The following is a 24,290-nucleotide window of genomic DNA, read 5'->3' as shown; positions in this document are numbered from 1 at the left end:
CAAGTGCTTGGGCCCTTGGACCCATGTGAGAGACTAGGAAAAAGCTCTTGGCTTCAGCCTACCCCAGCCTCAACTGTTGTGGCTATTTGGGGGAAGGAACAAGTGGATAGAAGATCTCTCTCTCTCCTTCCCTCCCATTCTCCCACCCCACTACATAATTCTGGCTTTCAAATTAGTAAATCTTTAAAAAATTAAAAAAAAATTAAAAAACTGACTCAAGGGCCAAAACTGCCCCAATTTAAAAATCACTGAGAAGATAACACCTCTCTCAACAGGTTATCTATAATGATACATGATAAGAATTAATTTCACAATGTTAAATCAAAGAGGTCAGCCACAAAAGTGAACATTTTATATAGTTTCATGTATCTATATGAAGCACTAAAGCAGGCAAAACCAATCTATGCTATAGAAATTCAGATAGTGGTTACCCTTGGGAGAGGCAGAGATACTTGTAAGGGAGCAGGATGAACCTGACGTGTTCTGTGGTTTGATCTGGGTGCTGGTTACATAAATAGAAACATATACTTTCAAAATGTTATGGAAATCATTACTCATCTTTTTCTAAAGACAGAAAACTTTGTGGTTTTTGTTTAGATTATAATATCCATTATCAAGTGATTAAAAAGTTGGTCACCTTCATGTAAACACTGAAAAACATTAAAAATATAGAAAATTATCCATTATGGTTAATTCATTTGGTACAAGTTCTTTTTTCTTCTGAGATCTATTTTTACTGGCAAAAGCCTATCAAAAAATTCTTTTGATGTATATCAAGCTAAAAGAACAAGCTTTTTCACAAATGAGGCACTTCAACTGCAAAAGCTGGAGAAGTATGATTTAATGGCTGAGGCATAGTTTTAACTGAAAGCAAAGTATATTTACCTGTCTTACGGAGTTATGGTTTTTTTTTAAGATTCATATGCTTTTATACATAAAGATATATTGTCTTTATGTTTCCATTACATTATTTCAAAGTAACAGACTGCATTAGAACATTTAACAGATAAGAAAAAAATTAGAAATGGGAAAACCTAAAATGAATTAAATTCTCAACTGCGTTGTTAAAAAACACATTGTAGCTTCTTAACAATTTTTAAGAATCATATTTTTAAAATATTGCAGTGAAAAAACACATTATCATAACCAAAAGTGTGATTTATTTTTGGAGAAAAATAATTAAAAATGAAGTTTTTCCAATAAAGGGGAGAAATAAGACCATACCCTGGTTACATGTTAACTGTCACATTCTGTGCAATATGGATGTGCTCAACATGTATTCAATGAAAATATCAATAATGAAGTTTGCAATTTAGAACCTCAAACCACCTGCCAATGTTGCAAATTCAGAAATATTGAAATAAATACCTACAAAATAAGTATATTTTAAAACTTGAAGTCTTGACAGTATTTATAGATCAATCCATCATATATAAACAGTACAGCAAATAAACTGATGTTACTGTTAGTTTCCACTTAATTTCTTCATAATATGGCTGTCTGGTGTTGCATTAGTGAAAATACTTCCTACAAATACATGGGTGCCCCAGAGACTATGACGAATCACTTTACAGCAGCCAAGATCATCGACAGAGAAACCTAAATGTCGGTAGCGTTCATCTGTTTCAAAAAGAGTGTTGTTTGTATATGGTCCAAAAAACTGGAAGAAATAAAATACAAAGTAATATTTTCATTAGGAAGAAAGGCAATGTAGTAAAAGTTTTCATGTAAACATGAAGATACAACTACCAGTACTCCAAATATTTCAAGTAGGAAATAAAAAGGTTATATTCAACATCTGAATTACTCCCTCCTTCTAAATACCTATGCATTCTGAAAAGCTACATGAATGATTTAGCAGATTTTGTGTTTTACCTCAAATGTGTAATATTACATAACCTTTAAAGATAAAATGAATCTTAGAGAAGTTCACTATCATTTTCATTATAAGGAAAAGTCCAGAGCAAAAGTTTTTCATTTCTAGTCCATGGTTTGTATCTTACTTGCCTTTGAGAAGAAACAGTACTTAATCCCATCTTAAGATCCAAAAAATGATTTTATTACTACTTGTAACTGAAAGATACATCCAGAATTTAAACTCTGATCACAATAACAGTGACATTTTCTTCAAAGTATAACCTTTAAAGTTTATAGCTAAACCTTAAAGAAACTAGACTATATTTCCAATTCTCAGTTTACAAACAGTAAACATAACAATAAAAATCAAAAAACATCTACTGGCAAGAGTAGTGATTAATAACTACTTTGGTTATTTTTAGTAGGAAAAAAAAAGTTGCAGTGATGGAGAAACTGAACTGTGAGTAACAGAAGGCTCTCAAAACTTGAATGCAACTGACCTATAATAGCACTTCTTGGGTAAAATTGTGATATTTTAAAAAAGTCATAAATGATCTACTTTTACCAAGGTTATAATAGTCATTTTACAATAAAAACCACTGCTATCTCATAATTTGGTTTTAAAAATGCATTTAATTACTCACTGCCAAGCCAGATGATGGGTCAATAAAGTCAGCCCAATAGCCTTCTGCTCGAAGAGCATAGCAGATTTCCTTAGCACCACTGATGAACTGTATAGAGAAAGCACAAATAATATATTCAAGATAGCATCACTGTAGATTGCCTAATTTTTTGAAAAAAAAAAAAATTTAAATGGATCTCTGCTTATGAAAGAAAACTCAGTAAGGTTAATAAAAAATAATAATTAAGATTGTAATGTTGTAAAAAAAATTTTTTCCCATTCCAAAATATTAATGGTTACTATAACATTTTAATTTCAAGAAGTCTTAATTCTCTATTTTTTCATCTAAATTATTTTCTTTATGAAATATTTCTGATTATTTCTATACTGTAACTTCTGAATTTACCATAAACTATAGGTTATAGTTGCTATTTTATATCATTATGGAGATATCAGATAACAAGAAAATAAAATGTAAGAAAAGTTCTGAATCATTCTTTAGTTTAAATGATAGCTGTTTGTCTAGGCCAGGGCTGTGTAGTAGTGGGTAAAGCTGCAGCCTGCAGTGCTGGCATCCCACATGGGCGCAGGTTCAAGACCTGGCTCCTCCTCTTCCGATCCAGATCTCTGCTATGGCCTGGGAAAGCAGATGAGCTAAGCCCTTGGGCCCCTGCACTCGTGTGGGAGACCAAGAAGAAGCTCCTGGCTCCTTGCTTCGGACTGGTGCAGCTCTAGTCATTGTAGCCATTTGGGAAGTGAACCAGTGAATGGAAGATCCCTCTTTTTCTCTGCTTCTCTATAACTCTGGCTTTCAAATGAATAAATAAATAAATCTTTTAAAAATTGATAGCTATTTGAAAACATCTTCAAAACATCTCTCCACTCCCATATTTATGAAATTTTTCTGAAAAAGGGGTTATACACCCCTGTGTATCTTTTGCATACCACAGTGCATAATGACTGCATACCATGTGCCTATATCACAATTTTAGTCTTTCAAATCTAATGTCTGTCTTTATTAGCTTTATCAGAAGTTCAAGTAATGAAAAACAAATACTAAGACTAGATTACAATGCTTGAAATAAAAGGCCTAATCAGTTAAAAACAAGGGTACAAAGCATACAGTTCCACTTCTAGTCATGTCAGCATAAGTAATGAATTCACTATCCTATTCAGTAATTATAAAAATTGATCAAAATATGGGGCAATTAGTTTCAGATTTTAAGTAACTGCCAGACTATAGACTTTGAGAGAAGTAAATAAATGAAGTAATTTCCATATTTGCTCCCTTTGTTTGGGGACATTTTTTTGTCACAGGACAAAGATAAGGAGCCCAAGCAAAGTGATGGTGCTGAGGGAGGTTAGGGTGGGAAATAAAGAATCCTAAGTTTTAAATTGAGCACAGCTCTGAATAGCATGGTGTATCTCAGTTTCTCTTGCTTCTTCTGTTCCCTTTGTACAGCATATCCACACTCCAAATGCTACCTGCCTGTTGAGTCATTTAGTTAGCTGCTGAGGTATCACAGCATTTATGTTCAAGTCAACCTGACTTTACTACTTTACTTAATAATGGTCCTCAAGCACAAAAGTAGTGATGCTAGCAATTAGGTTATGCCAAAGAGAAGTCATAAAACACCTGCTTTAGACCAGGATAAGCACCTGGCTCCTGCCATCGGAGCAGCGCAGTGTGCCGGCCGCAGCGCGCTGGCCGAGGCGGCCATTGGAGGGTGAACCAACGGCAAAAAGGAAGACCTTTCTCTCTGTCTCTCTCTCTCTCTCACTGTCCACTCTGCCTGTCAAAAAAAACAAATAAAAATAAAAAAATAAAAGTGAAAAGAGCAAAAGTACAGTAAGACATTCTGAGACATTTATGTAACTTTTATAACATTTTTGTCATCACTGTTCTATTTTATAGTATTATTTTAATCTCAACGTGCCTCATTTGTAAATTAAGCTTTATTAAAGTTATGTACATAAAACATAAAATAGTTCAGTACTATCTGGGGGCTCAAGCATCCACTGAGAGTCTCAGACTATACCCCTCAATGAAAACAGGGGACTACCATATTTGCTGACTAGGCTTTATTACACAAAGTTTATGGCAGACTACTGTTTTAGACTAGCCTCATGTATTAGTTTCCAGTAGGCTAGACCAAACCAGAATGGTAATCATTCATGCTAGGTGCCATGTAATTAACAATTAAACTGACCTTGGCAGAGGCCAGTTTAAAAAATAAAAACAAATCTAAAACTCACAAGATTCATACCAATTAATTGAAGGGGTTCAGTTTACCTGAGCCAGCATGGTAAGAAAATTTCTGTCTATTTTAGTCCCATAAGCAAAAAACAATTTCGAAAGGGCTAACGCACTTCATTTTTCCTGTTTGTACTTCAACCCTTTTCTATCTATAGTGTCAAATTCCTTTGCTTGCCTCATAGGAACATTCATTCTAGAATAGAACTGAGGTGAATAAAGTGCTGTCCAATACTGGAATGGCCAATAAAACCCAATTAGATCTTTAAATAGTTAAAAGTTGGTCCAAGGTAAACCTCCAAGCCTTGGGTCTTTAGTTAACATACTGTAACCAATCTTAGTACATAAACAAACTGAAAGCCCAACTTAGAAGTGCATTTCTTTCTTTCTTTCTTTTTTTTTTTTTTTGACAGGCAGAGTGGACAGTGAGAGAGAGACAGAAAGAGAAAGGTCTTCCTTTGCCGTTGGTTCACCCTGCAATGGCCGCCGTTGCAGCTGGCGCACCGCGCTGATCCGATGGCAGGAGCCAGGATCCAGGTGCTTTTCCTGGTCTCCCATGGGGTGCAGGGCCCAAGCACCTGGGCCATCCTCCACTGCACTCCCTGGCCATAGCAGAGAGCTGGCCTGGAAGAGGGGCAACCGGGACAGAATCCGGCGCCCCAACCGGGACTAGAACCTGGTGTGCCGGCGCCGCAAGGTGGAGGATTAGCCTGTTGAGCCATGGCGCCGGCACTAGAAGTGTATTTCTTAAGAAATATCAAGGGTTTCAGCCAATCACAGTAGCTGAGTTTCAGTCAATGGTGGTATACCCTGAGCTATAAACAATGAAGTTGTTTCTGTCCTGGCTTCTGCTTTCCATCTATAAATATTTCCTGGCCACACGGCAAAGTAAAGCTCTCTCTGAAACTCTTCATGTTCTAAGAGCTGCCTGATTCCCACATCATTCTTTGCTCAAATAAATAGTTAAAACTGTCAGAAATTGTTTTTACAGGGCCGGTGCTGTGGCGCATCAGGTTAAAGCCCTGGCCTGAAGAGCCGGCATCCCATATGGGCACCGGTTCTAGTCCCAGCTGCTCCTCTTCCAGTCCAGCTCTCTGCTATGGCCTGGGATAACAGTGGAAGATGGCCCAGGTCCTTGGCCCCGCACTGGCGTGGGAGACCTGGAAGAAGCTCCTGGCCCCTGATCAGCACAGCTCCTGGCCGTTGTGGCCATCTGGGGAGTGAACCAATGGATGGAAAACCTCTCTCTGTCTCTACCTCTTTCTGTAACTCTTTCAAATAAATAAAATAATTCTTAAAAAATTGTTTTTATGAAACTAAATTTGTTGTAACCTTATTTTTTGATATTCTTCACAGTTTGTTGATAGGTACACCACCAAAGCAAACTTCTTTTTAAAGATTTATTTATTTATTTCAATGGTAGTGTTACAGAGAGGCAGAGAGAGAGAGCACGCACACACGCGCGCGTGCAAGAGAGAGCAAGAGAGAATGAAAGGTCTTCCATCCACTATTTCACTCCCTAGATGGCTGCAATGATTCGAGCTGTGCCAATCCGAAGCCAGGAGCCAGTAGCTTCTTCCAGGTCTCCCAGGTGGATGCAGGAGCCCCAGCACCTGGGCCATCTTCTACTGCTTTCCCAGGGCTTAGCAGAGAGCTGGATTAGAACTGGAGCAGCCAGGACTTGGACTGGTGCCCAGATGGGATGCCAGAACTGCAGGCGGCAGCTTTACCCGCTATACCACAATGCTGGCCCCAAGCTAACATTTTTTCTCAATACCTTCATGTAAACTAATGATGAGCATTAAACATTAAAATAATTCTGTATTCTGTAGATTGTATTCAATATTTACATTATGGTTATATCTAATTAACCCTCATAATTCTCAAAAGTACTGAAACAACTGAACATAGTACAGAAACTAGGGATAACATATTTCAATTTAATAGATATGTGCTGTACCTAAAATCTATAAGCAGAGCGAAGCAATATAATGTAATGCAAATGCTTAGAAACATTAACTAAAAGAGCACCAAATTAGCATAAGAAAAAACAATTTAAATATCTGTTTCTGTTCAAGGGGCTGGTGTGGTGGAACAGTGGGTTAAACCACTGCCTGTGACACCACCATCCCATATCAGTGAGCCAGTTTGAGTCCTGCTTGCTTTGCTTCTGATTCAGTTCCCAGCTAATGCCTTGGGAAGGCAGTGGGAGATGGCTTAAGTACTTGGGCACCTGTCACCCACATGGTGGATCCTGATAGAGTTCGAGGCTTCTGGTTTTCGCCTTGTCTAGCCCCAGCTGTTGTGGCCATCTGGGAAGTGAACCAGCAGAGGGAAGATGTCTCTCTGTCTCTCCCTGTTTCTGTAACTCTGCCTTTCAAATAAATACATTAAAAAAAAAATTCTCATCAACACCAAATACATCTGCTGGAAAAAACTGGAACAGATTTAAACTATATAACATATATTATCTACTTGGAGAAAAAACTATGTATGATTCTAAAATAATCACTAATATATCTTCAATACACTTATCTTTTTTTCATAGAGAGTGAAACAGCTACAGCCACTATAAAATTAAATTTCAATAAGAAAGATGTTGTCATTTCAAAATCCTGAAACTAGTTATTGAAAACTGACTTAGAACTATACCAGAGTCAGTTACACATTAGGCTCAGAATTTAACCGATCAAAAATTAGGGCCACTAATGCAATGCATATGTGAGAGTTCCCTGGCCACTCAATGACAATGATAAATTAAGTACTTACTAAGCTTTATGTTAATATACAAATAAAGTATTTACTGTTAGTTATTGCCTATTCCAATTCTCTAAATCAGATGTTCTTGAAATCACTGACAATGTTTTATGCCTTTCTGTAATTTCTTTTTTGATAAGCATTTAACTAATATGTTCACGACTGTTACAAACCACATGAAAATTATTAGATAGCTTTATGTGAGACAGAGGTATGATGTCATTATCATAAAATACTACTAAATATATGAATTACAGTAATGCTACAAATGATAGGGACCATACATCCAATCCTAAAGAAAATATAATTCTAAACATTATCCTAAAAGGAAATCAGTAAAGGAAAATTTTCAACTCAAAGTTAGCTAAGGTACTCAAATGAGTCATTCTTAGCCTGTCATACAGAGGAATATTCCTTTCTGTCTTTCAGACAAAGAAACTGATAGAACCCAACATTAAATTCTTAGAAACATAATTATACAGGTTTAAAATATAACATGAGAAAGTACTACTTATCACTTCCCAGACAGATAAAAATGAAAAGAATGTTAACACATAGGGTAAGTTAGGGTGATAGCCATATACAAAAAAAATCTTTTTGGTGGGCAAATTAGCAGTGTGTATCAAAATTTTAAATCTAATTATCCTTTGATTCCTCTCTACATAGGAATCTATAGAGAGATTAGTATGCATTAAAACATGTACAGACTTTTTTTTACTAATGTGTTGCCTATAAATGCAAAAGTTTGATTTTCAACCTATAAATCATTAATGAAATTTAAAAAATAATTTAAAAACCTCCTGGTTTAGACATGCTTTGTAATACTATGCAAATTTTAAAAAGAATGAAATATATCAATGTATAATGATATAAAAAGTACTCAAATATATGCTTATGTAAAAGTAAAAGAGGAAAAAATATAGGCAGGATCATCATATTGTTCACTGTTAACATTTATTCTTTGGAGAGGGTTGGGGTAACTTTTACTCTTTCTTTTTGTTTCTTTCCTTTTTTTTTTTTTTTTTTTTAAGATTTATTTGAAAGGCAGAGTTACAGAGAGAGAGCTCTTCCATCTGCTGGTTCATTCCCCAAATGGCTGCAATGGCTGGAGTTGGGCTGATTCAAAGCCACGAGCTTCTCTCTGGTCTCCCACATAGGTGCAGAGGCCCAAAGACTTGGGCAATCTTCTACTGCTTTCCAGGCCTAGCAGAGAGATGGATTGGAAGTGGAGCTGCTGGGAGTTGAACCTGTACCCATATGGGATGCCAGCACTGCATGTGGCAGCTTTACATGTTCTGCCACGCATCGGCCCCATAACTTTCACTTTTTACTCAACATGCATTAAATGAGGGTAGTGGAAGAGATGGAGGGAGAGAAGGATTTAGAGAGGGAGAGACAGGGTAGAAGAATAAATTTTATTTTTGTGTCTTTTTTTACTGTTATTTTCCAAATTTCTGCAAACAGACATACATTTTTTTTTGACAGGCAGAGTGGACAGTGAGAGAGAGAGAGACACAGAGAAAGGTCTTCCTTTGCCGTTCGTTCACCCTCCAATAGCCGCCGCGGCTGGCGCGTTGCGGCCGGTGCACTGCACCGATCCAAAGGCAGGAGCCAGGTACTTATCCTGGTCTCCCATGGGGTACAGGGCCCAAGCACTTGGGCCATCCTCCACTGCACTCCCTGGCCACAGCAGAGAGCTGGCCTGGAAGAGGGGCAACCGGGACAGAATCCGGCGCCCTGACTGGGACTAGAACTCGGTGTGCCGGCGCCGCAAGGCAGAGGATTAGCCTAGTGAGCCACGGCGCCGGCTCAAACAGACATACATTTTAAAACATTCAGAAAAGCAATGAACATAATCTAAATTTTTCAAGAATATTTTAAAAAAACTGTCATTTTTATTCTGAAAACAGATGTGAAGTCCTTTATAATTAAAATACTTCAGCAGAGAATGAATAAAGACTGAAGATCATACTCATAATTGTAAAACACTGGCTCTATGGTATATAAATAAGATCAAAATTAAACCATGCATAATTGAAAGAATTACCTTTTCTAAGAGCATTTCTCTTTCAGTTTCTACCTCTTCACTCCAAACAGTCATATCATTCTGAGTTTTCTGTGTTACAGTCAGAATCATTAGTTTGCTATTAGACATTTCTGGAAATAGTGATTCAAAATCTACAAATAAAACAAAAATTCAAAGAAGAATATAATTTGTTTTGTGAAAAAACAGTGTATAAAACAGTTTATTAAAATACTTTAGAAAAATGATCAGGTTAAATCATTGTGATATTACATTATTTGTATAAATGTATGCAATTTTTTGAAATGAGTAAAATAAACTTCGTTTTGTTCACATCTGCTTTTGTTGGATGAGCTGAAATATTACCACCAAAGTTCTGATGAATAAACAGGGTTAAAAAATGTTATTGGTGTTAATATAATTTTCAAAAAAGTTTATTACCAAGAAAAGAGTTTTCTCAGTAACATTTACTAGCTCATGAAATAATAGCTATAAGCACGCAGGAGGAAAACTGACTTGAGCTTAAGAGAAAACGTTATTGAAAATAATAACACTCTGTCTACCAGCAACAGAACATAGATGCTAGGAGACATCTGAAAGCCTCCATCTTGGCCAGGCAATCATATCTAGCCAGACCTTAAAATGTAAGGTACAGCACTACAATTCCTATGGAGTACATTATTTAGTATACATTAGTATTTCAATGTATAAAGCACAACATACCTCTTCGCAGCAATTCTGGACATGTTTGGATTGCACACTCTACCCTGGCACTTTCAAAGTAAGTTTCTGCACTGTTAATTTCCTGTTCAACAGGTGTATTATGACCCTATGAAGAACAGGGATATATAAGTGAAAATAATGTAGGGTTCAAATAAAATGTATGCCTTCTATGTACTTACCAAGTTAGAAAGTTTTTAAAAAAATAAATTCTAATCTAACTGGAAGATGAGGTAATAATATTTTATATACTTAAAACTCTTCTCTGATGAAAGATTTTAAAATTTTCAATGAAATAGAATATGTGCATATATATATTGATATTTAAACACATGGTATGAACTGAAATTGGCTAAAACTCTAACTACTATGACTCTATCATGATGTCTTTCATATTCTGTGATAAATATAATTTTTCTTTTGTGCAATCATCTATAAAATGGGGATAGTAACACTAACTAGCAAAATACCATGATTCAATAATAAGGCTCTCCTACAGGGAGAGCTGAGGCTTTTATTCAACTGAAATTTATTGGGAGCCTACTATACATCAGCCACTAGAATAGGAGCAAACATTACACAGGTAAAATTTCAGTCTTCACTCTCAGGTATACCAGAACTAGAAGAAAAATGAACATAAAGAAATTAATTCAACTGAGTATTAAAAGTGCTACAGAGTTATGAAGAAAGTCTTCTGGGGATGGAGGAGGAAGGAATTTGCTTTGCAAGGAGGAATCAGGAAGAAAGTTGAAATGGTAATATTTGAGCTCTCTATTAACTTATGTGTTTATCTGTTAAGTAAAGAACAGGTGGAATACAGGATAGGAATTCAGGAGGAAAAGCAGATCAGTAAAACCAAATAACAGTATAAAGGCATACAGTGGTGTATTTAAAAAAGGTAAACTGTGGATGGAGTGCAGATGTAGTAGGAGGTGGTGGGATACAGGGAAAGGTTCAAAATTGTGAAATGAAATTTTTTTTTTTACTTTTTTGTTTCTATAAAGGGAACAAATTTCATGTTCTCTCCCTCCTTCACTGTTTCCTCCTTCTTAAGCAAAAAGAAATAGTAAGATCACATACAAAAAATGAACATAACTATTAGTGAAGTACATATGCTAATGAGAAGAAGCAGATGATAGATCAATTGTCAACATTTATTATTGGTGTTTTAGGGTAGTTAAGTGCTTTGTACATATTACCATATTTAATCCTCACAGAAATCTTGTGAGATTGGAATATTATCCCTATTTTACTTACAAGCAAAAAGTGATTCAAATATATTAAGTAACTTCCTCAAGGTCACAAAATTAAATAAGTGGTAGATGTGGGGACCCATGAGCCGGCCATGGGCCCACATGCTAAGGCTTAGCTTGCTGACCCATTGCAATAGTTACTGCTGTGTGGATGTTTATGGTTTTTGTTGAGCTGAGATATCAGGACCGTTTCATAACCCCAGGCTAGAGTCAAAACAACTATGGCCTTGGGGCTTCCCGTACTTCTTTTCCCACTGACCAAGGCTGAGAAAACAACAGGTGGAAGCTTGTGCTTAGCACCTGAGTTGCCTGCTACGTGACCAGGAGCTTGATTGGATGAAGGCGCATGATCACCTTTATGGTTGGACAGGGAGCGCATGGACTGTGAGTGATCAGGCACCCGACTGAAGCACCACCGCATGGACTGTAGCATGGACTAAGCTTGCTTACATGCTTCAACAAAGTTATACTATATAAGCTGTTTGTGATATGGTACGGGAGCTTCCCCTTTCTTTCGGAGCTCCCCTTGCTCAAGGGTTTCTTTTTCTATCCTGTTTAAATAAAAGTCTACTGAAGACCGATCAGCTGGGAGCAATGTCGTTCCTTTGCGGGCAAGGGAGCCAAAGGTAGAGAAAATTTTTGAGCCTAGATTTATTTTATCACCATAGTCCCTGACAATATAATGCCTCTAAGAATTCATATGATGTAAAGAGCCCTTGAACTTTGGCAGAGAACTGAGAAGACACTAATAACTTAGGAATAAATTCAGGGATAGGAGTAATATGATTTTGATACTACTTATGGTGACATGATAAAGAAGGAAGCGAAGCTTGGTACTACTTTGGGACAGGAGGATGGTTCTGCCAATTTGGTTACACAGGTTTTAGGAGAAAACAGGACTACTTCACATTATTTAATATGGAAAATCTAGGAATTTGTGAGACATTCAAATAAAAATGTTTGGCTGGTAGAAAGAAATATAGAGGCAGACATGTCAGAAATAGAAATACTGAGTTAGGAGTTATTAAAAAATAGTCTGTGTAAGAAGCCAAGAGATTAAGTGACCAATACATAATTTAAATGAGTATGAAGGACAAAATTCTATGAAAAGTGTAATTTAATTTGTATGCAGAGGAGAAACAAGGAGCCAAGAAAGAAAAAACAGTTATTTGGGACAAAAAAGATAGGGGAAGTCAAATCCAAGATTTGGTTATGTACCTAACTCCTAGTTGTGAGGGACACTGCTGCTTCTAATAATACGGCTTTGATCAAAAACTCAGCCTGAAACCACACAGAAATGTGAAAAGTGGTAAACATCAGGGATTTGACAGAAACCCTGAATTTTATTAGCTTTTACCCAAATGAGCCATGACACAAAGCAAGTTTAAAAAATTCAAATAAAACTTAAGAAACATTCCCCTCCCAAACTCCCAGATATTGTTTTATAAAAAGTTATTACTCTTCCTTTTCAATTTACTATATTTTAACAATTTCAGGGATCTCAAACATTTCTTAAGCCTTTACATGGGCAGGGGAGTATTAAAAGTAGCTGGAAGTAGGCCCATATCCAAATTATAATTGAGATTTATAAAAGTGAAAAACAGAATATAAATTTCTAGTAATCTAAAATAATAATTATCAATATTTGAAATAAGTAGTTATTATAAAACATATTAAGACTTCTATGAGGGCTGGCGCTGCGGCTCACTAGGCTAATCCTCCACCTTGCGGCACCGGCACACCGGGTTCTAGTCCTGGTTGAGGCGCTGGATTCTGTCCTGTTTGCCCCTCTTCCAGTCCAGCTCTCTGCTGTGGCCCGGGAAGGCAGTAGAGGATGGCCCAAGTGCTTAGGCCCTGCACCCACATGGGAGACCAGGAGGAAGCACCTGGCTCCTGGCTTCGGATCGTGGCCGTGGCAGCCATTTTGGGGGTGAACCAATGGAAAAGGTAGAGCTTTCTCTCTGTCTCTCTCTCTCTAACTCTGGCTGTCAACAACAACAACAACAACAAAAAGACTTCTATGAGTACCTAAAAATTATATAACAAAAATCATACAGGACAGTAACCAGTTTTTAATGTTTTTTTCTGTATATACTGGAAGAAGTTTGATTTCTTTTTTATTTTTCAATGTGTAACATGCTTATAGTAACTGAAAAGTAATATAGCATCAACTGGAACACAAAAAAACAGTATTAACAACTTACTTGAAATTCATTTACATATTGTGCCATTACGAATTCATGTCTTTCACTTGATAATGGTTCTGCTAGAACATCAGGCAAAGTTTTATTAACTTGGTTTTTCTTCTGTGAAGCAGTGCCATTGAGGTGACAATCAAATCCTATGTTTCCAGGAAGCTGGAATCTCTGATCCTGAGGTCCAAATGGTCCCATAGCTTCATCAGGCCATACTGTTCGAGTGCCTGAAGAGGAGGAGCAACAAATGAATCATATTTTCTATGATAATTAAGTGCATTGGCAAAGTGAAAGAATGCTCTTCTTAAAACTGTGCATTTTTTTCCTGAAAGATCTTTGAAATTTTGCTTTCTCTGTGAATATAAATTATTTTGTCATATCCAAAAGTCTAATCAAGCAACTAGTGCATTTAAAAAAAAAAGCTAGGTCAAAGAATATATATGTACGAAACATGTTTTTATATCTTCATATTCATATTTTTAAATAGCGAAAAAATATTTAAAAGGAAAGACATCAAGCTTAACAGCAGTGATCCTTGGGGAGGAGCATTCAGCTGCTGTTCCCTAGTGATATCTGTATCAATGGGCTGGGAAAAAAAAAAAAAGAGTTGCACATTATGTGACAAAACGCTCTATTTACAAATCACATGAATTAATACAGATTACAAAGCAGAAGAGACCACATTATTTACTTAAAGCTTAACAAATACACTAGCTTATAAAAAATTTAAAAAGATCAAAAAAAAGAATAAAGTAGAAAATCAAACTAATAATTACTCAGAATAGGGGGTTAATTTAGAGAAACTTAAGGACAACTGTTATTCACATTACTTGGCAATAAAAACAGTTATTTTTTAATACCCTGCCAGAATAGAATGACTGAAAAAGGTCATGTAAATGTGGCTCCCTCTCTGCTGGATTGTGAGTGTGATTACTTCTTTCATATGCCATTATCACCTATCAGTCATGGAACTTGTTCCTGCTGAACCTTGATACCTTCTCAAAATTATCAACACAGACACCTTAACCCAATGTTTCCCAGACTTTAAAGGACTTAAGAAAAATGTGGGATCTTGTTAAAATGTAAATTCTGATTTAATGGCTTGGGGTGGGGGCTCAAGATACTATTTTCCTAACAACTTCTCAGATAATAGCAAGGTTGATCATTTTGAGTAACAAGACTCTAACAATTGCAGCTCATCACAAGATAAAGTCTTTTAAAGCATTTCTGAACAAGATGAGTTTTAAAGACTATTCATGTCTATGAGCTTCTAGTACTCTTCATAAAAAATAAGTGCCTCACAATAATATTGGATTTGATTAAACTTTCATATAGATTTAGGGTCATTTAGTATTTCTCTTCTGTGAAAGGTCTGCTCATATCTTCATTTGTTGTGCTTTCTGGGTTTCCACTGGGTTCTTCTTCCCACTAATCTTTTTTTTTTTTTTTTTTTTTTTTTTTTTGACAGGCAGAGTTAGACAGTGTGAGAGAGAGAGAGACAGACAGAGAGAAAGGTCTTCCTTTTCTGTTGGTTCACCCCCTAAATGGCCGCCACGGCCGCGATCCGAAGCCAGGAGCCAGGTGCTTCCTCCTGGTCTCCCATGTGGGTGTAGGGCCTAAGCACTTGGGCCATCCTCCACTACCTTCCCGGGCCACAGCAGAGAGCTGGACTGGAAGAGAAGCAACCAGGACAAAATCCGACGCCCCAACCGGGACTAGAACCTGGGGTGCGAGCGCGCAGGCAGAGGATTAGCCAAGTGAGCTGCGGTGCCGGCTTCCTACTAATCTTTAAAAATGCTTTACATATTCAGGATACCAATCCCTTACATAACCTGATGGCAAGTCTTTCATTTATGATAACTTATGATTTACCTGAAAGTGACATAAACTGAATAGTCGTCAAAGATGGTGGGGGATGGGAAGCTTTGAATGCCCAGGTCAATGTCAAATACATTGTGTTTCATGAAAAAGTGTTTTTCATGAAAAAAGTGATTCCACGCATGACAACTTTTGAACACATTAGGTTAAATTTCTAAGAGTCTTTAACATTTTAGTGTGCATTACAAATTTCTAAGACAGGAATATAGAAGGTAGAATTTCTCAAACTTAACACAAAAATCTTCCACCTTTTTTTTTTTTAAACCGTGAAAAATGATTCAAAGTTTGAGGATGGTTTAGGAACTGCTGATAAAAGTCATGGTGTAACCAAAGTTTATGAAGAAAATGGCATGATTAAAATATTTAGAATGATTAGCCTAACAGTGGCATACAAAATAAATTCAAAGATGTAAACTTTATAGATAGCAGGTGAGTTACTGAATATACACTAATATATAACATGTGCCAGCTATATTTAAGAAACTTAGTGGGGGCTGGCATTGTGGTGTAGTGGGTAAAGCCATTGACCGTGATGCTGGTACCGATATGGGTGCTGGTTCAAGTCCCAGCAACTCCACTTCCAATCCTGTTTCCTGCTTATGTACTTGGGAAAGCAGCAGAGGATCATTCAAGTGCTTGGGCCCCTGCACCCACATGGGAGACTTGGATGAATCTCCTGTCTCTTGGCTTTGGATCAGCCCAGCTACGGCCATTGAGGCCATATGGGGAGTGAACCAGTAGATGAAAGGTATCTCTCTGTCCCCCTCTTTCTCTGTAACTCTGCCTTTTAAATAAATATATCTAAAACAGGAAAAATAAATTAGGGAAGAATATCAGGAAGTAGCAGCACAGGTTACCATATCAAAAGGAGAAATGTTTCAGGGAGACTGTGGGACTGAAGATAGAAAGAAACTAAAATTCGAGAAAATAAGCTTTGGAAACAAGTACATATGGTCCCCATTTTATGATAGTGCAAAAGAATATATATTCAGTAGAAACTGTATTTACATTTTGATTTTTATCTTTTCCCGACCTACCAACATATAGTATAATACCTATTGCTGAACAGGCAAGTAAGCCACAGCTCCCAGTCAATCATGCATTCATGTGGGTAAATAACTGATACCCTTACAGAGTACTACGTTGCTGAACTATGATATTGGGCTAGATGTATTAAATGCATTTTTGACTTACAGGTATTTTCAAATTTAAAGAGTATATCAAGACATAGCCTCATCATAAGTCAAGAGCATTTGTATTCTTTTTCTTTTCATATTGTAGCTTTCTGGTATAAATTATTTATGCAGAACACATAAACACAACTTAAAAAATATCCATAAAAACCCAAGAAGAAACAGTAGAAGAAATACAACTCAAAGTGTTCTGATACAATTATAAGTAATAATAACCTTTACTTACAAATATCTGGAGGTGCAGTAGCCACATGAGATTCATCGGAACCTGAAGATCCTGCAGTTGAAAAGGCTCTGGGGTTGACAACCCTCTTAACTAAAGAGCAAAATCCCGGGAGATAGGAAACCAGTCTGGCTCTGTTACAAAGCACCTAACAACAGCACCAAAGTTAAAAATTATTTATTCTAGATAGTAATGCTATGTTTACATAGATATTCTCTGCAAATCATCATACTGATTTTTACTTTTATTGATCATCTACTACGTGACAAGTTTAAAAATAAATAATAGGATCGTTGTTAGACTCAACATGGAGTCACTTTTGTCAAACCCTAATAAAATGCAATTGGAAAGTCATGAAGTTGGTCCTTTTGCATATTTGCCTGACAACAGAATAATCACAAAAATGTATGCCAAATGACAACATTGCACAAGGGCTACCACAACCTTACACACCAAAAAATTTGAAAAGGATTCTTACACAGCAATTGTTTGTTCAATCTTGGACTGACACTAGCCTTGTTACTAATCCTCATGGCCAACAATGATTGTTTCAAGTAACTATGAACTCTTTCTCATTTTACCTTTAAAAACTTATTTTTAAAATATTTATTTGTTTATTTGAAAGGGAGAGTTACAGAGAGGCAGAGGCAGAGACAGAGGGAGGTTTTCCAACCATTGGTTCACTCCCCAAATGGCCGCAACGGCCGCAGCTGCGCAGATCCAAAGCCAGGAGCCAGGAGCTTCTTCCAGGTCTCCCATGTGGGTGCAGGGACCCAAGGGCTTGGGCCATCTTCCACTGCTTCCCCAGGCCATAGCAGAGAGCTGGATTGGAAGTGGAGCAGCCGGGACTTGAACCAGCGCCCACATGGGATGCCAGCACTTCAGGTGGCAGCTTTACCTGCTACACCACAGAGCCAGCCCCTAAAAACTCTTGTCTTCCTTTGCCTGCCTGAGTATATCTATGGCTCCCACAGTTGGCCATATCAGGGATTACTCTTGGATATACTTTGTTTTTTGAGAGCCCCTTTCTCTGCCACACATTTTTGGGTTGATAGCACCAATATTAAAACAAACAAACAAACAAACAAACAAAAAACAGTAGCTTACTTTGGTTAAAAGTGTGTGTCTTTTCTGGTAAAAATTAGAATTAAGAATGCCATACAAGAAAGAAATGAAAACCCTATGTTCATAATTTCCTAGACTGAGCTTAGTTACAATGGACAGATGTGTTTCACACATAAACTTTCAGCAAAATAGTTGGCTCAGACGAATATAACACAGGAGTTGGCAAACTATTTTACAATACAGCCTACTGCTCTAGTAAATAAAGATTTATTCTAACATAGCCATACCCATTCATTCATTTATGCTTTCTCAACATAATGGCAAGAGTTAAGTAGTTGCAATAGAGATGGGATAGCCCTAAAAATTACAGGAACAAGTGTATCAACTGTGAAATGCTATTAAGAGTTAAGTAATTGGGGCTGGCGCTGTAGCCCAGTGGGTTAATGCGCTGGCCTGAAGTGCCGGCATCCCATATGGGCACCGGTTCAAGATCCAGCTGCTCCACTTCTGATCCAGCTCTCTGCTATGGCCTGGGAAAGCAGCAGAAGATGACCCAAGTCTTTGGGCCCCTGCACCTGCATGGGAGACCAGGAAGAAGCTCCTGGCTTCAGATTGGCGCAGCTCTGGCCATTGCGACCAATTGAGGAATGAACCATCAGATGGAAGACCTGTCTCTGTCTCTGTCTCTCTCTCCCTCCCTCCCTGCCTCTCCTCTCTCTAACTCCTTCAAATAAATAAATAAATCTTTTTTTTTTTTTTTTTTTTAAAGAGAGTTAAGCAATTAAGAGACCAGGAGTAGGGGTGTTGGATAAGGAGAATAGCTTTGAGGATTAGTGAGTAAAGCTGCAGCCTGTGATGTAGGCATCCCATATGGGTGCCAGTTCATGTTCTGGCTGTTCCACTTCCAATCTAGCTTCCTGCTAATGTGCCTGGGAAAGCAGCAAAATATGGCCTCAGTGTCTGGGATCCTGACACCCTATGTGGGAGACCCAGATGAAGCTCCTAGCTTCTGGCTTCTGTTTTTTACTTTCATTTATTATCTACTATGTGACAAGTTTATTGCGGCCATCTTGGGGGTGAACTAGCAGATGGAAGATCAATCTCTCTCTTTCTCTCTCTCTGTAACTCTGAATTTCAAATAACCAGTAAAGGCAATATGGAGAATGGACTGGAGTGTGGAGGGTAGAGTAGCATGAAAATTAGTCACCAGGATAGGATGCTGGATCAGTATAGACATTCGTAAAGTTCAAAATCATCCCTTTTTCTTTTATCTAATATTCTGAAATCCAATCTAGCTGTTCTTACTTTGTTTCTTATCCTAATGTAGCATCCTAGAAATGGTCTTCTAGCTCTCTGACATATTCCCTACAAATTTTACCTTCCTTTTTCTTATTCTATGCTGTAATCATGTAAGAACATCTTATCAACATCTCTCATATTACTCTGTATTCCTTTAAACCAGGGGTAGGGAATCTCTTTATGGCCACGGGCCATTTGGATGTTTGGAACCTCATTTGGACACACAAAATTTTCAGCTTAATTAGCCTGCTAGAGAACTGACTGACTTCCTAGTCTTGTGTTAGACTGCCTTGGTAGGGACAGACCAAACAACTTCACAGGCTTTCAGCCTTATACAACCCTTAGGCCGGACATTCCCCACCCCTGCTTAAATGGTCATAGGATTTTTTTTTCTCTGTTAAAAATGCTTACTTTCCCCTTCCCTTGAGGCCTGGCAAACTCACACTGTCAAGACTTGGAGAAATATAAATTCTTGGGTGATATGCATCTACAAAGCATATGGCCTGTCTCCAGAGAATTCTATATACCTGAAAATTTAAGTGTCCATTCTTTGGGCCTGGACCCAACCTGCCCAAAGACACAAAAATAGCAATTATAGCAATTATTTGGCTTTTTACTTACTAGACAAATGGACTTTTGGATGTCTATATAATACAAATTAATCATTATAATAATAATATAAATTAACCTTTATAACTGAAAATAATTCAGGTTTAAAGGTAATTAAAGTTTTAAGTTCTAAACTATTGTGTAGAAAGGCTCAAAATAAGAGGTTAAATAAGAATATTTGAACATTTTTAAAAATTTAAAATCTAATTAAGTAATTGAGAGGCAAAGAGTCTGAGAGAGCAAGTGTGAGAAAGCATACTGTCATCTGCTGGTTTACTCCACAGATGCCTGCAACAGTAAAGGCTGGGTCAGGGTGAACTGGGAGTCAGGAACTCGACCCAGATCACCCGTATCATATGGATGGCAAGGATCCAATTAGCTGAGTCACTACCTGCTGCTTCCCCAAGCGTGGATTAGCAAGATTGGAACTGGGAGCAGAGACAGGACTTGAACCTCAGGTACTTCAACATGGGATGCATGTGTCCCAACCAGTGGCTTCACTGCCAGGCCAAATACTTGTCCTGACAACATTCATTTGAAAGCATGTGATGGTAAATAAACAAGATATTAACTGTTATGGGGCCAGGTCCAGTGCTACGTACTTTACATGCATTGTTTTATTTAATTTCTACAACAATTCTACATACTATTAACACTATGTTTAGTATAATTACTAAAATATGATTCATGATCATGCACATTCACATTGCTTCAAGGCAAAAACACAGGGAAAGATCATTCAAATTAGTTTAGAAATTGTCTAATGTTATTTATGATTATTTTAGGCCAAGAATTAAGGCTACTAGATTTCTCTTAAGCCAGTTTTCTTCTTAATGATCAACATGTAAAGAAAGTATATATTAAAATGTGAGTTTTGTTCCTACCCTAAGAAAACCCAATTACGAAATTTCATTTTAATGAAAAATGGCCAGTATTGAGTTTGCCCAAAGAAAAGGACAGCTGAAGATAGTACTAATTTGTTTCAAACCTTACCCTTTAACCTGTTAAGATTCTTAAATCCCTTACTTAGGAGGTATAATGTTTTGTGACAACTTGACAGACTTTATGACATTGGGTCAGCTAATGAACATAATAATCAAAAGTGACAGTTAATGAATACTTCCAAAACTGTAACAGTTGAGTTCATTTTTGTTGGAGGATAAGTCACAAACAATTCACTTCCAACAAACCTAAGAGGTCTAGACTTGGGAAAATATTAGGCTATTTAGATTTAATTGCAAAATCCTTAGTATAAAAAGAGAAACAGCTTTCAGGCACACCTTTAGGGCTTAGTCCTGTTTCTTGGTCATGTGAAGAGAACAAAAATGTCTATTCCAATTGCTAAAAACTAATGGTGTAAAAAGTACATCCACACCCATCTACAGATACGTCTTGTGCTTATTTTTCAGTGTTTTGAGAAGTTTGAAGTGGTTATCAACACTGAAAAATTGCAAGATTTCACACAAAGTCCAGATGTTTAGCCTTTCTTACAATCTCAGAAGATAAGGCAATAGATTTATACATGCAAAAGGCATTAATTAATGAATAACAGATCACTGCAACTAAGGGAAGGCTACTCTTTTCATATCAGAGACACATATTTCAGTTTGTCATAGTCTCTACCATTGTTGTTTATGATCCTTGTTATGCTTGTTAATTACAGAAGACCCTCATATCTGCATATTTTATTACTATCCATTCAGAATTTACAAAGCAAAAAAATTAACACAAAAAGTTCATTTTAATACTAAAATTTAGTTGTATTTTAATATAAAGTCACCTAACTCAATTTATTCAGTTAAGCCAATATAAGTCAAGAGAGATACTAGCATTTTAGTTTATTTCAATTAATTTCCCTTCCTTGAAAGCACCATATAATTTTTTTTCTTTTTAAACAACATTCCCTTTCTGTGCAGGTTACTGTTCGACAAAAATTTACCTTAAAAACTAGTTCAGACTGATGGTTCCTGTTTATTTCTGGACAGTTATACCTTTAGGCTTTATTTAATATATCACCTTCAATTGCTAGAGTAGCAAACCGGCTAACTGTTGGCACATATTAATGTTCCTAACACAAATCATAACTTAAAGAATAAACCTTAAATTACCGAGTCTAGCACTCAAAGGTATTAGTTTGTCCCCACTTCACAATCCAACCTTCCCTTTCCATTAATCGTTTTCACACATCTTTTATTTGAGAAGGCAGAATGACTTCTTAATATTTGAAGCGCGTTCTCTAAATATGCCCCCTAGTTTCCTCACCTACACCTTCACTCTCTCAAGTGCCATCCATTTTCAAAACTCAAGTTAAAAGCTCTGACCACTAAATGATCCCAACTCCCTGCTATCCCCTCTCCACAAAGCTCTGAATCTGCTTTTTACTTTTTCAAAGCTTTGTAAATGGCACGACTGTACTCTTTCTACACCTGTTTTCCTATGTTTCATGTGCCCTTATTACATGAACGCCTACGGCAGGATCTTTCACTCACATGAATAGTATGTGCTCTTGCTCTCATTTTGTGGAATCTGAAAGGTCATTTCTTATACTGAAACTGCTACAGAGAAAAAGGGGCTTAAATATTCTAATCTACTGAAACAATGTCTTTAAAAAATATGGAAGGGGTACTTGCACTGAGTTTCTATATAAACCTGAAATTAGAGAAGTGCACACGCATTTAAAAGAATGTGCTCAAGTTACCTCCAAACATAACAAGGATTTCACACTTCTTGCTATCCTGGCATTTTTGAAACCTTCAGTAGAACATGACCCCGCCAACGCCATCATAATCCCTCCCTTTCCTAAGAAGTTCCCAAACCAGATGACCGATTTTAAGGGACTATTTACTCACATTGGCCATATCTGGCAGAGCAGGCAGACGCAAAGGCTCCCCTGTTTGTAAAGTTACTCCTGGGAAAGGACAAAACAAAACAGGTTCGTGACAGACTGAACTCTTAACACGGGCGGCTCGGGTAAGGTCCACGATTTCCTCCTCCGTGTGCCTCGCCCACCGCAGGACCAAAGTCTGAGCTCAACCCGGACCCAACGAGGAGGTGGCCAGGACCCGTCCCCCGCCCTCAGGAGGCTGCGCAGAGCGCCCGCCCGGCGGCGGCGGCTCGCCTCGGACTCGGACCCGCCAGGCCGGAGTCCTGAGGGCCGAAGCAAGTGTTTGAACACAGATCCGGGTCGTGTGGCGACAGCTCCCAGCTGTTCGGACCGAGCTGAGGGCGTGAGAAAGAAGGGAGCCTAAAAGTAGGGTGACAGGACGACTAGGGCCTCGTAGGCATGGGGGCAATACCCAGGGCTCTGGCCCGAAGGCAGGGGAATGTGGAGAGGCTAACGCGAGAGGAAGCCGGCCGCACCACTCACCACCGCCGCCTCCACCTGCCCCAGAACCAGACTCTTCCCGCCGTGGAAATGGCGGCGGCGAATACAGCGACAGCAGCGACTACGCCGGCAGCGGCCAGGCTAAACTAGTCACTTTCGAGCGCATCGATGAGAAGGATCGTCGAGTCGGTGATGCGCACGCGTGTCACGTAGGCCTACGTGGCGCTGACTTTCGGTAGGATGCTCCCGGGCAGACGACGTGGGAGGAGGAAAGGTGGGGTGGAGAGGGCTACAGAGCTTGCTCCTTGACTCCTTGAACCCCTTTCAGAATTCCTCTCACCGCAAACTTTTCTGATTGCCTCCAGGAGGCGCAGTTTCCTGTTTTTCTGTCAGAATCGCGTACTTCATTGACCTGGACCCTGGGTTGTGAGCTAATGGTCATTTCTGTTCCAGGAGCCTTCCTGAATTCCCTGTCACATTTACTTGCCGTGGCTCCACGGACTCTAAACTGTGACAGTTCTTCAGACCTCCCCCACACCCCCCAGTAATCTTTACAGTTTTGAAACATCGTCTTCAGGCATTTTGTCAAAAGTCCCTCCCCTCGGGTTTACCTGACCTGTTTCTCATGATGGACTGAGGTGGCGGATTTTTGAGTGCGGAGATACAGCGCCCCTCTCAGCACAACGTATCAGAGACTTATCATTATGATAACAACACTACTGGCTTACCGTTGTTGGTGCTAACTTTCGTCGCTTAGTGCTTGTTCAGTTTCCGCACTGTGAAGTTTCTCTTTCTCCCAGCCTGTTCCGTGACACCCTTTGGAAGGATGTCCATGTGCGTTCCCAGTTGTAGGAGTGGGAAGTTAGGCTCACCCTCTTCTGAGGGCAGTGTATCTTCACAATGATTTGAAACACCTCTGCATGAGAGAGTTGGCTGTTTTCCTCATTTACGTATTCTTTTGTTTGTGTCAGTATCATTTGACATCTCAAAGGCCCTCTCAGAAAATTGTCGCTGCCC

At 38.2% G+C, this 24,290-nt stretch overlaps 1 protein-coding gene and 1 long non-coding RNA gene across 7 annotated transcripts in view; one reads left to right on the top strand and one right to left on the bottom strand.

Annotated features, from left to right (window-relative positions):
• Positions 1–826: 826 nt before the first annotated feature.
• Positions 827–23,396, bottom strand: MMADHC (metabolism of cobalamin associated D). Of its 2 annotated transcripts, none has more exons than XM_089329178.1 (8): positions 23,245–23,396; positions 22,798–22,856; positions 16,979–17,123; positions 13,691–13,908; positions 10,237–10,342; positions 9,538–9,668; positions 2,502–2,588; positions 827–1,660 (listed from the first exon to the last, which is right to left on the bottom strand). In XM_089329178.1, the coding sequence occupies exons 2-8, from the start codon at positions 22,804–22,806 to the stop codon at positions 1,466–1,468; spliced, it is 891 nt and encodes a 296-aa protein (XP_089185304.1). In that variant the 5' UTR covers positions 22,807–22,856; positions 23,245–23,396; the 3' UTR covers positions 827–1,465. The 2 variants fall into 2 exon arrangements, with proteins under 2 accessions (XP_089185304.1, XP_002712201.1); XM_002712155.6 differs by having other exon boundaries at positions 23,316–23,396.
• Positions 23,369–24,290, top strand: part of LOC103348757 (uncharacterized) — a 43,979-nt gene continuing 43,057 nt past the window's right edge. For 4 of the 5 annotated variants that reach the window (XR_007920401.3, XR_517050.5, XR_016231551.1 and 1 more), the window contains exon 1: positions 23,369–23,508. This is a non-coding gene — a long non-coding RNA (uncharacterized LOC103348757). Of the gene's footprint in view, positions 23,548–24,290 lie in introns of all 5 variants that reach the window. The other variant, XR_016231552.1, reaches the window with a different exon arrangement.

This window comes from Oryctolagus cuniculus, chromosome 3 (assembly GCF_051225735.1).
Source record: "Oryctolagus cuniculus isolate XC-2025 breed Fujian yellow rabbit chromosome 3, ASM5122573v1, whole genome shotgun sequence".
Classification (NCBI taxonomy): Eukaryota; Metazoa; Chordata; class Mammalia; order Lagomorpha; family Leporidae; genus Oryctolagus; species Oryctolagus cuniculus.
Note: the sequence above shows the minus strand (reverse complement) of the source record. Positions and strands in the feature narration are given on the sequence as shown.

What these genes read in the sequence shown, in the direction of transcription:
- MMADHC (XM_089329178.1), bottom strand. An exon ending in TACTGCACCTCCAGATATTT is followed by an intron (nt 13,909 to 16,978) that starts GTAAGTAAAGGT and finishes CCTCCTCTTCAG; the next exon opens with GCACTCGAACAGTATGGCCT. An exon ending in GAGAAATGCTCTTAGAAAAG is followed by an intron (nt 2,589 to 9,537) that starts GTAATTCTTTCA and finishes TTCTCTATACAG; the next exon opens with TTCATCAGTGGTGCTAAGGA.